General features: G+C 41.3%; 1 protein-coding gene across 2 annotated transcripts in view; it reads left to right on the plus strand.

Annotated features, from left to right (window-relative positions):
- The first annotated feature begins 15,950 nt into the window (after nt 1-15,950).
- The window catches only part of MYO1B (myosin IB), a 94,046-nt gene continuing 92,186 nt past the window's right edge, over nt 15,951-17,810 (plus strand). For both annotated transcript variants that reach the window (XM_010011928.1, XM_010011929.1), the window contains exon 1: nt 15,951-16,085. In XM_010011928.1, the coding sequence (XP_010010230.1) occupies nt 15,951-16,085 (135 nt within the window). The remainder of the gene's footprint in view (nt 16,086-17,810) is intronic.

The raw sequence follows: 17,810 nt of genomic DNA on the forward strand, positions 1-17,810 counted from the left end.
CCCTCAGCATCTGCTGGATGGCTGTGGGCGTTAGGCGGCTTATTGTAGGCATGAATGCTGGTGTGCACACACTCAGAGATGGTCCGGATCTTACTCTTTAAAATAAGGATGTGTGTGCGTGCTTTTTCTGGAAAGAAAGGGACCGTGGCATCTGTTTCTTCTTGTCTGAAATAATTACCGTTTGTGTGAGGCTTTGCTTAATTCAAAAGAGCGGGCTCGGGTATGGGGAGAGGGGAGGACCGTGGGAAGAATGCTGTAACTCGGAGCAGGATGATGAATTCTGCCGTCGGGTAACTCTGGGAGGAGAGACTTGAGGAAGGGCTTTCCAGGGTAGGGTCGTTGTCCCAAAGAGCTTCCCTGAGGGAACACTTGCTGTAGCCTCCTAACTGAGACCGTCTGTGTGCGCCTATGGAGGCTGAGGCTGCCGGGATTCGGTGCAGGACATCTGCTGCCTCTGTGTTTTGGGAAGGGCATCTCTTTGTTCCTCGAAGCGGCCAGACTCCCCGTGCAACACAATGGCCATCCCGGCAGGGCCTCAGGCAGCGCGGCTGGTGGTACTGTCACAAACTGCATAGGTGCAGCGTGCACTTCTCTTGCCCATGGTACCTGTGTGCTCGTACCTCCATGCGCACACATGCTGTTTACTTTTTCGAGTAATTTAAACCTTTGCAATTTCAGATGATGTGATTACATCAATTGCTATGTATTTAATCTGGACCGCCATCCTAAAGGACAAACATAACGTTAATGAAATAAAGGCTAACTACTCTTAAAATGTGTGTTGGAGAAACTAATTAAAATATATCCCGATCAGAAATTACCACTGGAAAATGTGTAAAGGTCAGGAAAAACTGCTGACTTTGCAATTTTTGTGTTGAATCATGAGTTTCCCATATCCGGCTGTCCTATTGTTAATTGTGAATTAAGGCTGGCAACAAGCTGCCCATCCTGGATGAATCATCACTTTGTCAAACCCTGTGTCAAAAACAAGGCTTTCCCCAAAAGCGCACAGTGTTAGGGAGCAGAAATAGTCTGACCCATCTGTTAAAGTAGAGTTCAGTGCTTGGACGCTTTTAAATGTACCAAAGGTAATGATGTTCTTCTCTTCATATGTTTTTGTTTCCAGTTGTCCCAGGCCTGAGTTTAAGAGTGTCTCTAATTTAGTGCTTAATGCAATGCACTGCCTCTGGTTTGATTCTGTGTGAAGATGTAGCGGTTGGAGCATTCCCATTATTCCCAGAATAACATACAGTGGTCACCACTCATGTTGGTGTTTACCATTGTGTAGCACTTACTGGTGTGTTAGGTTACTACAAGTTCCCTCCTGTCCTTAGGAAAGAAGATGCTTCTGAAAACACCTATGTGGTGTTAGGTGGTGTATTTTATGGGCATCTTAAAAACTCCATGTGGGCACTACAAACTGAGTGCTCAGCAAAGTGAAGATGAAAGAACTCCCAAAAACATCTTAGATCACAGAAACTTGCCTTTTATTCTTTCCTTTTTTTCTAAGAGACCTATTAAAGTGTGTCTATGGGGAGGATCTCTGTGAGGAAACAATGCCAGGGGACAGTAGTTTAGTTTAGCTCTGTGTGTTGGCCCTTTCAAAGGTTGTGCAAGACCCGATGTGATTCTCTTTAGAAGGGCAAATTTACATTGCAAGCCTCCCAGTGCGTCTGGGGGAAGGGAAAATAAAAGTCTGGCAAATGAGAGAAGGAAGTGGGAGAGAGAAATTGGAAAATAAGCAAAACCATTAATTTTTCCCACTGTGCACTCTTAAGAAACTGCTGGCAATGTACTGGAGATATCCTGCCTCATGGAAGTGTCATGGACTTGCTTCACATGATCCTCTGAGATCATCTGGTTTCTCTGAGCTTTGTGGGAACAGAAATTCCTCGTGTTGGAGTCTGAGCTCATCTTCCTTCGGCAGCAGTACTAGGAGTGGCTTGGGAATCCAGGAGGAAGGTGAAGAAAGCGCAAGTGGGATCGTTTGGAGAACAGCTTAGTGCTTGTGTAGGCCAATCTGGACACTGCATTTCCTCCTTTCGCTTGCCCTATGTGGTCAGAGCTGGGACAAGCACTAACATACTCGCCAAAGTTAAGTGCTCTGTCAGTCTGCTAAGTGTATTTAAGTGCAGCTAACGTGTCAGGCCATCCTATAAATCTTACCTTACATTTCATTCATCCTTTTTACTGTGCTAATGAAGAACAAACTGAAATGGAAAATGGTGACTTGAGTGATGGTGTGCGTCAAGCTTGGGGAATTTCCTGAGTTTGATGAAAGACAAAAAGAAAGGCTTTTTCCCCCCCCTTCCCTAATAGCTATGTACTTAGTCTTTTAAATTCCCAGAGCCTTCTAAGTGGCTTCTCCTGTTTGTTGGGGGAATACTGGCACAAAATACAGGCAGGCTGCAGTGGTGATGGTCAGCCCTTGAGTCTGTAACCTGATCCACAGCTTTTTCTCTTCAACTGGGAAAGGAAGTAACAGCTCCTGTTACACCCTTATGTAACCTCCCCATTCATCTCCTCCAAAAAGGAGGAAATCGTAGCTCGGTTTCTGATGTATAAACTAACATCAAGGCATGCTTTGTCATAAAGAAGCAATAAAGAACAACATTAATCTTCTTTTGTTTTGCAGTTCCTTGGGGAAAAAAAAAGGAAAAGTAGAGATTTTTCTTTTGCACTGGTGGAAGGGGCTGCAACTCTTTGTCATATGCTGTGGGGTAGCCATTAAGAAGGATAGTGGAACTGCAAAAAGGGTCTTTTTATGACTCTTTCCTGATATGTGTGAGCATCAGTCTCAAAACATACACCCTTTACAGCTGTGCCCCAGTTTGCTTGTAGACTGTGAAAGCTTTGATCATTTGGTTTGTATGGGTCCAGGTTTTTGTGTCTGAACAAAGTGTGGAGACTAGGATCTCCTTTTTTCTTTGCTGTTGAACTTAAGCCCCGTCTTGGGGGAGAATGGTGAGGGAAGGGGAAGGTGAGGTTCTCAACGCTTGCCCACGTACTTTCAGATATATAAAATATATATAAGAGAAGTGTAGGTGTTTCCCCCTTTGAATAGAAGTACCTCTGCTCACTGAGCAAATAAAAGGCTTTCTATGGCCCTGTCTGGGGTTTCCAGCTTCCATACCTCAGTAGGGATGCTAACTCATTTCTACACTTCCTCATCATTTTTGCCTTTGGTCTCCTGCCAAGCTGTCTTTTTTTCTCTAACCAAGTGGCCTCTAGTTCTTTACTTACCTCTCAGACCTGCCTCTCATCCTCCAGAAACCACTGGTGTATCATGCTTGTTGCAGTCATACCCTGTATCTGGGAGGCAGGTAACTGTGAAACGCGTGGCTTGATCCTCAGGGGCCAGCCTGACCTGTGACAGGCTCTTCTGGAGCAGAGCTTTTATGTGTGGCCATTTCCAGTGATTTCTGCCATTTTTGATCCTTCGCTCTTTCTTTGAAGAAACTTGTTGTGAAACCAGTTTATCTTGCCTTGGTTTTTTACCTTTCTTTGAAGTAGCTGTAGAGTGTTTGGAGTTGCTTGCAGATTTCAGACAAATGCATCATCCAGCTGCAATCCTAGAACCATCCAAATTGTCTCTTTCCATGAGAAGGGCAAGTGGCAGGGCTTTTAGAGAAAACTGCAATCTTTTTGTCTCTCCCAACTCCTTGTTACTGGGAAATTTCCCATTTGGCATCAGCAAGTAAACTTGCGTCCATTTCTTGTTCTAAGTCTGCTAGTGAAGCCACTGTGGCAATTAAAGTGTTTAAGTGGGAAAGACTGAAGTTTCAAACTATAGTTTCAGAGATGAAGAAGGATTATCAAGCCCCCTTTTCAGATGCAGACTGGTTGGTGAATCCTTCTCTGCAGAGATGCAGCAGGAGTAATGGACCCCAGAGGCAAGAGCAGCATCCTTTCCAGTGGAAAACCTATGCACACACAAGTAACACACACTAATGCTCCAGCCTTTGGGATGAAAGCAATCAAGAGGTGGCCTTTAGCCTGAGCAGCCAGATTTAACATGTCAGCAAACAAGCTGAAGGCTCAAGATAAGGAATCTGAATATCCAGAGTCCCAAGGAGTGAGAAACATTTACTGTCGCAAAGATTTTCCCCTTTGAAGGGGTGGGTGTATCATGGGATTTAGGAAATTGCCTTGTCCTCGACATTGTGCCGTGCTGTTTTGGAGTTGCTTTGGTGTGGGTGTACCAATAAACTGCCTTGTTCTCCCTGTCTTGTAGAGGCAGCAGCCCTTACAAGAGTCTTATATTAGCAGAAATCCTTATGCTGTTGGGCAAGAGGATGATGAAAAGGAAAGATACCAGGAGGAAAAAAAAAGCATATAGGAAGAGGAAAAAGAGGAGATACAATTATGAGGAATAGATGCTGAGTAACAGAAGGGTTGGTGGTTGCTCTACTATCAGAATGTAGATTTCTTTATTTTTCTAAATACAGGCAGCAAGAAGAGACTCATTTTTCCCTACTGTCAGCAGAAAGCAGTTTTTAAGTTTGTGACCACAGCCTGGTCAGCATTGGTACAAATTTCCTGGCCACACAAATATGCTCTGTATGCGAGTTCTCTAGATTTTCACTTTCTGCTTATTTTTTCCTGTAGTTTTCCATGATTTGCATAGTTTGTATGCTCTAAAGCGCTACTGGGGGTACTTCGAATGAGGATTAAGAATAATTAAACTGCACGATTTGCTACAATGGAAAGAGGTAGAGAGCAGTCATATCCTGAAATGTTTCTACTCTTTATTTTCTGTATTTTCTTTATGGAGTCTGTTATTCCTTATGTCTGCAAGAGCATTTTGGTGTTTGGGTATCTTTGTAAAGACTTGGCCTTAAGGTAACCAGTTTTTATGCACAATGGAGCATATGCAATGTCCTGATACTGTACTTTAACCTTTTCCATTAATCTTTGAAAACCTGCACCTCAGAAGTGAAACAGGGAAACTGCTGCATGAGGAAGTGTTGAATCCTGTGTCTTGGGAAAGCACAAGCAAAGGAAGTTGCACTTACTTTCTGTATTTTAATGCCTTTGTGTTAAAACAATTTGTAGGACAGTTAAGGGTGTCCTTTTAGATCAAAGAGGTATCCTCAAAATCCTTATTGCATAAGGACTCTTTGGATGGCAGTGTAATGAGAAATTAGTTCTGCTTTTAGGAGAGTTGTTGAAGGGAGTGAAGTTGGTATAAATCCATTGTTCCTCTGTGGAAGCAAATAAGCAGCTTAACAGAGAGGAGGCACTGGTGACCCTGTGCAAGAGATGAAGAGGTGTTATTTCTTCTGGGACCATAGGGACCAGTTGGCTGTCCACCAAATAGCTTTGCTAGAGCTTCATGTTTGAGGGTGGAGAAAAAAGCTTTTTCTAGCAGAGCTCATGCTTATCTGATGTGAAAGGAGGAGTATCTGGGATGTCTAACTTGCCTCAACTCTACCTTTTCATCGAGAGAGGTGAGAAAGAAGATGGAAGGGTTGAAAGGCAGGTTATTTTGGGGAGTAGTTAAACCTAGAAGCTAAACAAGTTAAACCTACAGCTAAACCAGTAACCAGTTGGTTACTTGAGTGTCTGAAAAGCCTTCCTAGTTTTTACATGTGAGAGTAGGTCTGTGACTGACGGAGCAGTTGAGCTCAGTTGAGCAGGATAAGCTCAGGTAAGAGCTGATTCCAGGTGAAACTTTGAAGAAGGAAAAAGAGTAGGGGAGGGGTGAAAATGAAAATCTATCCCTCTTTTTGTGAAGGAATATTCCTTCTTATGGTGAGGAAATATCTCTACCATGATGTACCAGGAATCCTCTGGACAGCCTTGGTTAACACAGCTCAGCAAATCTGGGCTTACACAGGAATGGAGCAGGAAACGGTTACTGGGATGGTCAAGGGGATGGGGAAGCTTCCAAGAGGAAAAGGAGCAATACTGACTATGTTTTAATTCAGAATGAGCATTATAAGATGATCCTCTCTTAACTGTTTTCCTGTGAGGGAGAAAACACATTTCAATTTAAACCAACCCAAAACCTCAATAGCATTAGCACAAGCAACAAGAAGTGGGTATTAGCTGATCATGAATACATTTAGAATACACTTCAGGAACTCTTTCTCATGAAACATTAGAAGGCAGAAAAATCTCACTCTGGAGCAGTGCAGTATAGTGGTCATGATTGCATGATAGAGTGGTTTTGGCTCTCGTCTCGGACATGCAGAACAGATATAGCTACTATTGCCATTGTTCAGTTCACAGACTGTGAGGCTGCGGGAGTTAAAAGGACTCTGGAGACTACCTTCAGTGATCAAAGAGTGCAAGGCTGTGTTAACACAAAGTTCACTCCAGGAGAAAATCTTCTGGCAAGCAAGGGTAGAGCTGGAGGTCCTTGTACCTTGTAACAGATTTCTGACGCAGGGAGAGCTTGCCTGTATCTCATGTGAACAGATCTTTTTGCTTCTTAGAATTGCCAGGTGATAGTTTGTACTGAAACAAAGTGAGGAAAAACTCAGTACCTGTAAGCGTATGTTGAGTTTTTCTGCTGTGAGGTGAGCTTTTTTCCTTCTGTGGGAGGGAGGTGTTTTCTACTGATGTTTTAGGAAGGTGTCCCTCCCTAGATCTGTGAAGTGTTACCATTTCATTTGGAAATGCCTTTGTTTGTCATGATAGATGTTAATAAAAAACCTCTCTGCTGGCTTCTAACTTCATGGACATCTGGACAGGAGTGGTTTCTGTGTGTTGAAATGCAACTTCTTGAACTGCTCTCATCGTATCTCTTAATAAGAGATACACAAAAATAGCTGGAGATACCTTAAATTAAAAATTGATGACTTTTATTCTGTGCTTTCAAATGTCCTACTGAAAATTACTGTTGAGAATGAAAATGACAAAACTATGGACATAGCTCAACACTTGAGAGAAGCAAACATGTCTAAACAGAACATGTAATTTATCTAAGCCTCCTCTGCCCTTAAATAGATGCTTTTTTTAGCTTGGGCTTGGGCAAATATTGCTTCCTCTTCCTGCAGCACTTTCATCCAATTTTTTTTATCCCCCCTCTCCTTCATTAAAAATGGCAATGTTCTGCTGAAGAGAAATTGATGTGCAGAATAGACAGTGATGGCAAATGGTAGGGTGAAGTCTTGCACTGTTCTGTTACCCGGGCAGCTAGTCCAGGGAGAAATGGGACTAATCGAGTCTGACTTCCTGCAGGTTTTTCTCTTGTGACAGATTGACTTGCAAAGAAGCAATAATTTCCATTTGAAGCTTTTCTGCGGCTGGGGAATTTTGTGGAGCTGTTCTTCTACAGTGGCTCTGTGGTACTTAATAACAGGTTTGCTCTCCTTGCAATCCATGTCTCTGATGGGATGCTTATGCTCCAATCTCCTCTTCTGCCTGCTGTTACATGTGGAAAATTAGATAATCTGTTGTCCTTCACTCCGCTGTCCTCTGAATGAAATTCAGCATTAGGCATGTATGACAGCATAGATATGTAGAGCAAGACGTGTCCAGCCAGCATGATTTATCTTGTTTTTATAAGACACTAGGCTATAAACATTCCAAAAGTATTTACAAATATTACAGGGAGCCCATCAGTGAGATTTCCAGGAGAGGGAAATTGCAACAGGCACCACTCAGGGGTGGTGTTCAGGTGACTTTGCCTTCTGTTTTAAATGGAAAAAGGAAAGGAAGGGAAATACATGGTGCTTTCAGCCGTGTAAAATTCAGCTTCACGCAGATTTTTACGGCTTGGAAGAGAATATGGGTGCATGGAAACTTGGACCTTGCACTGTGGGTAACACCATGGGTGCGATGATGATGCCAGCTGCTCTAGGAATTACAGGTATGCTCAGTTATCATGGGTGGCTTGATGGTGGGTAGATAGAGGCACCAAAGCCTCTTCGGGGATTTGGATTTCCTGAAGCTCCTGATTAGCTTTGTGTTTGGTTTTAAGTCTGGTTCAGTGACTGCTATGGAGACATTCTGTGGCTGTTTTTCCTTCTGGTGTTGACAGCTGAGTGAAGCTGTGGTGTTACCTGTTCTCTTTCTTCCATATTCTGCATATCTTCAAGGCTTATCACTGACTGCTTAACAGGCAACACACACAAGTATTTGAGGAGAAGATTAGCGTGTGCTCTAGTATTTTAACCCTGTAGTATCAAGACATCTCTTCATACCCACCTTGCTGATGTGATATAATAAATCGATGTTCACTCCGGTTGCCCCGCTACAAGCAGACTTCTTTCACCTGTGCCAGGGATAGGTGGTTTATGTGCCGTCTGAAGGAAAGCGAGGGTTGCTCTCTGCCCATGCGCTTGTGTGGAAGGGAAGGTAAAAATCCTGTTACAGTAAAAGTATAAATGAAAGATCTAGCTTACTGCTGATCTTGTGAGGACTGCTTGTTTTTGAGCAGTGTTTTGTGACGATCTGCTTCTGGGGGCTCTTTTGAATGCAAGCTCTGGTGTGGTAGCAAGCTACTGGTGTGTGACATATTACAAACAAAGAAGATCTCCCAAAATAAATAAGCGCTACCTTGGTTTTTGTGCCTCTGTTCTGCAAGAGCTATGCAAACAACCTTTGGATTGGGCTGGATCCCCCCGAATTGGCAGAAAACTTAAGTGGCAGCTTGAAAGATGAAGGTAATGAGTTTAAAAGGGCACCCCTGCTTAATGCAGTTGGGAGATCCAGTAGTAAAAGCTAATTCTTGTGGGGTTTTGTTGTGGTTTTTATTGTTTTTTTGAAAGAATGAGGGCATTTTCCTCGTGTTCATGTTCGGTACTGCCAAAACATCATGTTGTCTGAAGAACACTCTCAGTCTGGAATCTAATCTTTGGTTTAGGGGAAGAAGGCAGGACCTTTGGCAACTTCTGGTTTTTCAGTCACATTTTGCTCCTCATTTTGAAAAAGTTTCAAGAGTATCCTAGCAAGGTATGTGCCAAAAAGAGACCCCCTTTATTGCTGCATCATTCATCCTTTTCTGTAAATGGGGAGCTGGAATGGTTATAAAGCTCTGTGGTTAGGCGATGACTAAGAAAAGCCCAAAAGTAAGAAACCACCATGGGTCCTGTTTCTGCTGAAGTTAGGGGGAATTTAACCAGAATATTGGATTGCAGACAGCCTTGTTAGTGAAGACCTATTGCCAGATACATTGAGGCTGCCCAAGGTGTTTTCCCCATTAAACAGAAGTATTTTTTTAGAACAGGAAAAAAAAAGGAAAAAAAAAGGAATAAAGAACCTGATCAGGCTCCAGCAGAAAAGACTTCTCCACCTTTATAATCTTTGAAGCCAGTCAACAGAATCAAAAATGTAAAGAATTTTTTGCAGGTTAAAAATGGAGTACCAAATGTCTTTTGATTTATTTTAAGATTGTATGTTAGCAGGTGCCTTAGCAATGGTGAAAGACACAAATGTTTTTCCCCAAACCTAGCGTGACTGTATGACCGACCCAGATGAGGTAAAGCAAGGCTGCAGGTTGACTTAGGAAATAGATCAACCCCTGAGCACAATTTCTGGTGGCAGTTATTCTGTTGTGGTTGCAAAATAATTATTAGGAGTAATTTGAAAACCTGTACTGCTGGGATTATAAAGCAGAAATAGTAGAACAGATATGCCCCACGGTTTCTTACAGCAGGTAATATCCATGCTAATGTTATTCCGACTAGTATGCAAAAGGAGCAGAAAATAGCCTTAGAGAAATGCAAACACAACCCCTCAGTGCTTTGCCCATGCTCATCAATTAGTCTTTTATTAGGGAAGAGAAGGGGGGTAAAGCTGTATCCCCTGCATGCATGGCTCAGGTTGTTTTGGCTTTGCAGTGAGGTACCGTGCACCTTTTGTATGATATGAGAGGGGTGCATAGTATAGTCTCGTTGTGAAGGATATGAACAGAAGCACAGAAGAGGCATTTCTCTCACTTTTTGGGGGTTAATGATGACTAATTACTGCTTAATGTAGATTGTAACCAAGTTGATGTAAAAATAAAAAACTCATCCAAAACTCCCAACAAAAACGCCAAATCAACCCAAAAATACTCTCCCCCTTAACAAACCGCAAAGAATGCCAGCAACAACAAGCAAAGCTCTTCCCTCTGCGTTATGAAGGGCCCAAGTCTTGTCAATGAAGAAAATTTCAGCCACTGTTTATGTCAGTAGGAGATAATGTCCCAGAGAACAGTTTGTCCATGTCCTAGTGAAATCTAATTATTACACTATCAGTTATTCTAAACTGCAGCTAAGCCTCTGTTGTTGAACTACTGACAGATGACATTGCTTCATGTGGTTGCAGCTGTTTGCTGAGCACTGCTTTAAGTGGACTGTTTCTTTCTTGAAAATTACCCAATCTTCAGCTAAATGCTAGGCATTGGGTAGCTGGAGCCAGCGGAGCATTTGTTCCTCCTATGGAATTCTGCTGGACAAATCTTCTGTTGTCTAAATGGTAATCACTGGTGTGCAACTCTGTCTAATCTGATGTTGCTAAAGGGCCATTCCCATTTCGCTGATGCTGAATGCAAACATTCCTGCAGTCCTATACAAATATAGCCTGTAATGCCACATTTTCGTTTGAAATTCACTGAAGCTGTTTGTTGTTAAGTACTCAAGGAATCCAGTGCATGTGTGTAATGTTCAGTGCCTACAGAAAACAAAGGGAAGTTACACAAGGCTTTCAAATAATACTGATTGCTTGGTAGGTATGATGTGAAAAACATTAGCTAATTCAAAGCCCCAAATTGTAAACCTTTTCAGTTTGGAAAACACTGGTTTGTTCAGTAGGACTGTGGGAGGAAACGGAATTCAGAAGATATTCAGACATTGGCCAAACCAAAGGGAAAGATGGAGAGTCAGAGGAATCATGTTAATTCTTTAAGCTGTTGCAGTATCTATTAACATTCCTTCCTGCAGCCTATCTCACAGGATTCCCAAGTCACATTCTTGCAGGAAGAAATCAAGGGCTGTAACACCGTGCTGTTTTATGGTGCTTGTTTCTTCAGCACATGGATGGTGACAGACCAACAACATCTGTGAGCTGGGCAGGAGGGTGCAGGTGTTCCTAGCAGGCAGTGGATAGGAAATGCTGGATACACCGCTCCCCTGTAGCATCCGAAGACTAAAATGTTAGGGGGTCTGGAGGGAAAGCAAAGATTTCCTTTGGATGATATCAATGTTTTTTCATATATGCTGATGTGAAATCTAGCTGTGTGTGAAAAGGGCACTGTAATAGTTTGGCTGCACAAAGCTGTTTCCAATGAACTTGCACCTTCTGTGCATCGCTCAGAGGCCAGTGATATGTGGAGTTTGCTGGGAAGCAGAAGAGGATGAATCTAAACCCTGCCTCTTGTTAAATTGGTACTTAGGCTTGTCACAAGTAGCGCAGGACAGCTGTGGTCCCTTTTGCTTTTGTTTGGTTCAGGTAATGACAGGCCCTCCCTGGCTGCTTTTTGCAGCAGTGGCCTTGCTCTGTGTGGGCTGATTGCTCCCTGACAGAGAAAAAAGGGAGCGAATGGGCAAGCATAATTACAGCTTGACAGGGGCTCAGGATCAGACCTGGAACATGGAATCAGTTTGAACTCCGCGATTGATTTACTGATGGTGCAGGTTGTCCCTGTTAACTCTTAGCAAAGAAAAGGGTGGTTATTTTCTACAATGAGTTGGTGGTAGTGAAACAAAAGGCTTATCTGTGGGTTTTTTAATAGTCAGAGCTCAAAGCATGTATCGGGTACATCTGTTGTGTCAATTTTGATGGTAGGGAGATTGTCCGTTTGCTACAGTGCCACAGAAGAAAAATCAGCTACCTCTGCAGTGAGTGGTAATTCCAGTGCAGCGAATGCGAACGTGCACATCTGTAGGAAGCTGCTGACAATTGTTACTGTTTTACTGTATGATGCTGATGTGGAAAACCTTGGACAATTCTCTAACATGCTGTGTGCCAATAATGGGGTATTACTTCATTTCCCCTTTAGAGAATGCGTGAACTTAATTGTACAAGGCTTTTGGGGTTTTGCCTATTCTCTGTATCATCTTCTATTTATAGTTTTCATTAGCTCTTGTTTCAGGCTGGCCGATGGTAAGACTGCTCTGGCTGTGGAATAGTGGAATTGTTATTTGCCATCCTTGTGGCTGAGAGGGACAAGAAGGTTTTAGGTTTAACTGACCTATCTGGATGGCAATCCCAGGCCTTGCAAGTAGTAGATGCAACTGTCTGTGTTTCAAAATGCTATGTGTAGCGTGGGAGCGTGTGGATAAAAGCATTTTACAGACTTCGCATGCTCCTCCCAAGCACGTTGTCCAACATAAAACAGATCAAGCTGTGAAGGACTGCTGAATAATGTGTTTTTGTTTTTCTGAGGATGGAAACGTGTTGAAAGTTTTCTCACTCCATTGAATTAATGCCTAGATAGGAGACCAAAGCGAGGAAGAACAGATTTGACAAATGGAGAGCAGGGAGATGTTCTGAAGGGCTGCTGGTGTTTGCTTTAGAATTAAGAAGGCTAAATGTGGGAGAAGGCTTAAGTGGGTGTGGGAGAGATCAAGGAATGTTTGAGGAAGCATATGACTTGCAGACTGCAAGTGTTACCAGAATTTGGGGATTTTTGCTAAGCTAATTTGTTGCTATATTAATAGTTTGCAGCTGCAATCTTTATATAACACTTGTTTTCCTTGCTGTTAACAGAATGCGATGTTGCAGTCACAAAAGCAAGGTATTAGGTAAATTGGGGGAGTACTCTTTATATTTCGAGGTTATACTTTATTGACTTTCTGGGTTGAAATTACAGCACAGTTCAAATGGAGCCTCACAGCAGTACCTCCATCCACATTCCCCCATTTAGCAATCTTGGCTTGAAAATGACTAAAGGTGTCCTTGTTTTAAAGGACACAGCCCATTCTGGTTCTTTCCTCGAACCTAATTTCCTGTTTGCCAGTGTTTGCTCTCTTACCAGCACAGCTGTGGTTTCAGTCATTACTGATTTCTCAGCCACTGGAGCATGTTTTGGTCCCATTCCTCTCATACTTCTGGTTCTTGAAATGATTCTTGAGAAACATTCATCTTTTCAAAGGTGCATGGATACAAGCATAAGTAGGAAGCACTTCTATGTCTTGTTCTCCAAACCGTGGCGATCACGCTGTCACCAGCACTGATGGGAAAGGATTTCCAGCTGCAGGGCATCTTTGAATATATGGCAAATACAAATACTTGGACATGGATTTGGATTCAGTTTCTGAGCTTAATGATGTATTGACTGAACTTTAGTCTTGCAATGTAGCAAGGGTTTAATTTTATTTTTTTTTTGTCTGTGTAGTGCTGATTTTTGAGGTTTTTTTTTAACAGCTACTTTTAAAATTGGTATTTGCTATTTTGAAAGTGCTGTATATACTCATTTAATAATACTTCTAATATATGAAATTCAGTTATTGATTAAATTACATCTAGTTGCTCAATATATGTTTAAACGTTGTTGATTTTTCTTGACAATGCTTTTTTTTATTGTGTCACCTCAGATAAACTACCAAATTATACCAAAAACTTGTTGGATTTCCCTTTGCTAAACCAGAGCAGGGATTACGATTGGATTCCGCCAAAGTGGGGGCTAACGACATTGGTATGGCAGAATACTCTTAAATTGTGCATCAGTGCATGAGGCATTCCTTAATGAATATTTTGCAAAGGCTAAGCTACTGCAAATGATTTTGAGAATTCTGTGTTAAATGAGCTGTCTAGGTATACTGTCACCTATGTTTCTAATATTTTCTAGCTTGCAAGTTAATGGAAAGATTTCAACCATAGTATGATGTTACATTATTGTGGAAAAAAAGCAAGTTGAAAATTAACCTTTGATCATAAAATGGAACTTTTCAAATGTAGTGGTAAATTAATATTTGTACATGACTTTCTGCTCTAGGTTTTAGTAGTAGCTATAGTGTCTTTTTGCACCTCTTCTGCAAAATGTGCCTCTGAGTTTTGGAATATGTGAATGTTCTTGATGGGTTTGGCTGCTCTTGGTCTTGAAATTCCCAAGCAGTGATGCATGAAGTGTGGTAGGTGGTATGTAATTTCACAATGGTAGATGGGGTATACTACTTAGAACTTAAATTCGAGGTTGAAATTGCCCATATTAGGATTTTTATGTTGTCTTTTTTTTGTTTGTTTGTTTTTGGCTACAAACCCAATATTTAATAAGTTCCATACTTAAGAAGGAGCATTAGTTGATGTATGGGAAATAATTAGGTCACTGAAACAAGACCGGTAGTTTAAAGAATGTGTCTTAATGGGATGCAGAAGTTGAAGATACCTCTGAAAAGATTTTGGGAATGTTTAAAATTTTGTTGGCGATTCAAAGAGGTGAACTTGTAAGAGTAAAAGTATCTTGCTCTACAAAAATATTTGTCCAGTGTTAAATAAAAGCTCTCTTGTTTGTTTAGCAGAGTTGACTCAGCTTTGGTTGGTTAGTGTAGTTCAGCACTGTTTTCGCATTTCCATGTGAACTTCTAGTAATTCCCAGGCTTGGTTCAGGTCTGGGGGGGGTCTTGTTGTATCACTTCCATTAGCTGCCTGTGGAGCTGTGCTTCTCTTCGTTGAATTTGGAAAAACATCAAACACAACTTAAGTCTTGATCTAATATCCCTCAAATGCCACTCACTGCTCAAAAAATGAAATAACGTAGTAATGTGGTGGTTGTGGACAGAAGCAAGAGATAAAAGGCTTTGCTTGTTTTAAATTAGTTATCTGATGGATAGCTACTATGGCAAGTTAAGGCTGATTGTAGGAGTTATTGTATAAGGTCTTTTGAGAAACAAGAACTAATATTTAGAATTAAAATAATGCTGCAGTGGTAGGGGGAGAGAGGACAGCCTGGTAGCATGTCATAGCTGCGAGGCTACAGCTGACTGGTAAAGTTCTACTGTTGTTTGGTGTAGCTGTAGCTGTGCAGTAGCTGGTTCTTGGTTTGTGTAGTCAGCAAAGTTGTTGTCTCATCTCTGGTTTGCAGGCTGCCAGTGCTAATATATCCATCTTCAGTCTTGTCATGAAAGCTGAAAGCAGTAACTGTGTGCCTGGAGTTTTTGGGGAGCTCGGTTAATCTTCGCTAGCGTTTGGATAGGGAGGATAAATGCATGGGAGGAACAAATAGGTGTTGAGTTTTGGCCTGACCTTGACTTCTTTGTCTGAATTACTTCCTTTAATGGACTTGGTGACATTGATCCTGGTCCCCGTGTTTAAGCCCAGCTTCTGCGTTTTGCCACTCCAGTTATAGTGATGTGGAGTCTCCACTTGTCGGCTGGATTATTCCTGCCCAACAAAAATGCTCCCTTAAGCAATAAAATTAAAAATAAATCAACAACTTAATTGAGTCTGGTTAGGAAATGAAGTAATTTGGTGGCTTCATGTAACCAAGAGGAGTTAAAGAGCGGTGCTGTACTGGAATATAGGCACTCCTAGAGTACAGGGTTCCTGAATTAAGATAACAGAGTGGGTTTTTTATCTCTGAATGAGTTCACTTGGTTTCCATTTACAAGTGGATAGAGTTGGAGAAAAGGAAATAAGGGTGAGAAAGAAATTCAGATTAGGGCATTGAGAAATTTAAACCCTAATTTGATATGCTGGAGATGTTGATGAAGCTTTTGATAAAACTTGGGTTTGCATGCTCTTGAACTCTATGTTGATATAGTCCAGAAAATCTGGATGTGGTGCCCACTGGAATCTTCATTCCTGTTTCTTGCAGTTTCGTATTTAATGTATAGTGGTCCAGAAGGCATCGTTGACTCTTAGAAGTTAAAAGTTTTGGAACTGTGTGGGCTACCTGGGTTTATGGAACAACTTGGAGAATGTTTCTTGGAAAAAGAATTTTAAAGCAGTGTCATTCAATAGGTTTTTCATTTGTATTCCTTAAATAGTGTTACTGGATAATGCCTGTGAATAATTAGAATAATTTGAAGCTAACTTTGCTCTTTGTCTTCTCCTTGTTTCTTTCTTTGCAGGAGAAAATGGCCAAAATGGAGGTCAAGACGTCACTTTTAGATGACATGATAGGGGTGGGAGATATGGTTCTTTTAGAGCCGCTTAATGAAGATTCATTCATCAATAATCTGAAAAAGCGCTTTGACCACAATGAAGTATATGTGAGTATATGTTAACAAATAGCATCCTATGAGGAGCTGTGTTGTAATTATTAAAATATGTGTTTGTTTATAAGGATACACATAGACTGGATGCTTGAACGTAATCTATTATATTAAGGACATTTTTAACCTTTCTTTTGCTGTAGTCTTTCCTGTACTGCATTGTTTGCATTTGATCTTTTCCATCTGGGACATTTTTTTCTTTTTCCCCTTGCACAACATGGTGCACCTCTGATTTTTCATAAAAAAACACCAGTTCCAGAACTGATGATGACAATAACTTTGATAGTCCTATTGTCAGGGGACATGCAGTTACAAACAATTCAGTTACAGGGAAAGCACTTCCAGGATGTTAGAGCAGGTTGATGTTGAAATGATAGATGCTTGGAATATGCTCAGGCTAGCTTAAAAGTTGCCTGCTATCTTAGCTTTGCAAAAAAATTGTGTTTATTAGAATGCTTGGACTTTAAAGTGGAAACAATGATCTTGGATATATATGGAAGTAATCCAGATCTTCAGGCATATTAATCTAGAAGTGATGATAAGTAGGAGAGATGTTGTGAACTGACAGTTGAAACACAGGCAGGGAATGAAGAGGCAAACTAATTCCAGTGAAGCCTTTAATTTCCTGCTTCATCTTTGTTCCATTTTTGTTAAAATGTGCACAGTACTGTATCTGTTGTACTGCTGAGGCTGTGAGAACTTAGTGATGTGTAGAGACTTTCCAAGACTGCTGGTGAAAGATAAGTCTTTTAAGAGTAAAGCTGAAATAGTTAAGCCAAAGCATAGCTACAATCTGCAAGTGATTGTCTGCAGCTTACTTCAGTCAAACAGATGTGTTCTGTGCTTAATTATAACTTAGCCCTCCCCCCCTTTTAATTTTCAGCCTGTCTGTGTATATTTTTGCTTCTTGCTAAGCATTTGAACCTTCGTGGTTTCATTATACCTTTTGTTTTCCGTCATCCAGTATGGGAGGACCTGTGTTATTTTTGTTTACTACTTCCATCTCTTCGTTATAGTCTGTGTTTTTGTACCTCTGCTATTATTCATGGTTTGCTGCGTCTTTCTGCTGGGGTAATTTCCCTACTCAGCTGAGCCTGTTCCCTTTTCTGTAGGCGTTAGCTTGGTAATGCGGCATTGCACCTATCTGCTATTGTTTCATATCCAACTATTTCCTCCTTAAGTTTGGGCTGACAATTTAAAACAAGACAAGGACTCTCAGTATCCATTAAAACCTTGTTGGAGAAGAAACCAAAATGATCTATATTTGCAAAAAGATTTCTTCCACAACCTGTTAAAATACAGGTTAAAAACCCACCTTACTGATACCTTTGAGAGTTACATTTCCAGAAATTTGTGTCAGATTTTCTGTGTGGCTTGAAAATGTAGTCTAGTTCCTCTTGATAACCCGTATACAGGCAGGTGGATACCAGGCTCCTCTTTGCTGCTCTTTCATCTTACTTCTGGCAAGTCCTCCATCATCAACAGCTGCAGTGGCTGCCTGTTTTGGGATTCAGGGGGTTTTTTAGTCAGTGCCTTGTATGATTAAAGTGTTTCATGTCAGTTTTAGGATTAACTATATTCCTGATACCTACAGTAAAAGTGAATGTTACTGAATCATCTCATTCTACTTCAGTTCAAGAAAATATGAAGGAGAAGAAAAGGAAAGGGAAGTATTTGCCTAGAGATTAAACAAGACAATCTCTACCTTGGCCACTCTTTGGG

This window comes from Nestor notabilis, unplaced genomic scaffold (genome assembly GCF_000696875.1).
Source record: "Nestor notabilis isolate BGI_N333 unplaced genomic scaffold, ASM69687v1 scaffold1253, whole genome shotgun sequence".
NCBI lineage: Eukaryota > Metazoa > Chordata > Aves > Psittaciformes > Psittacidae > Nestor > Nestor notabilis.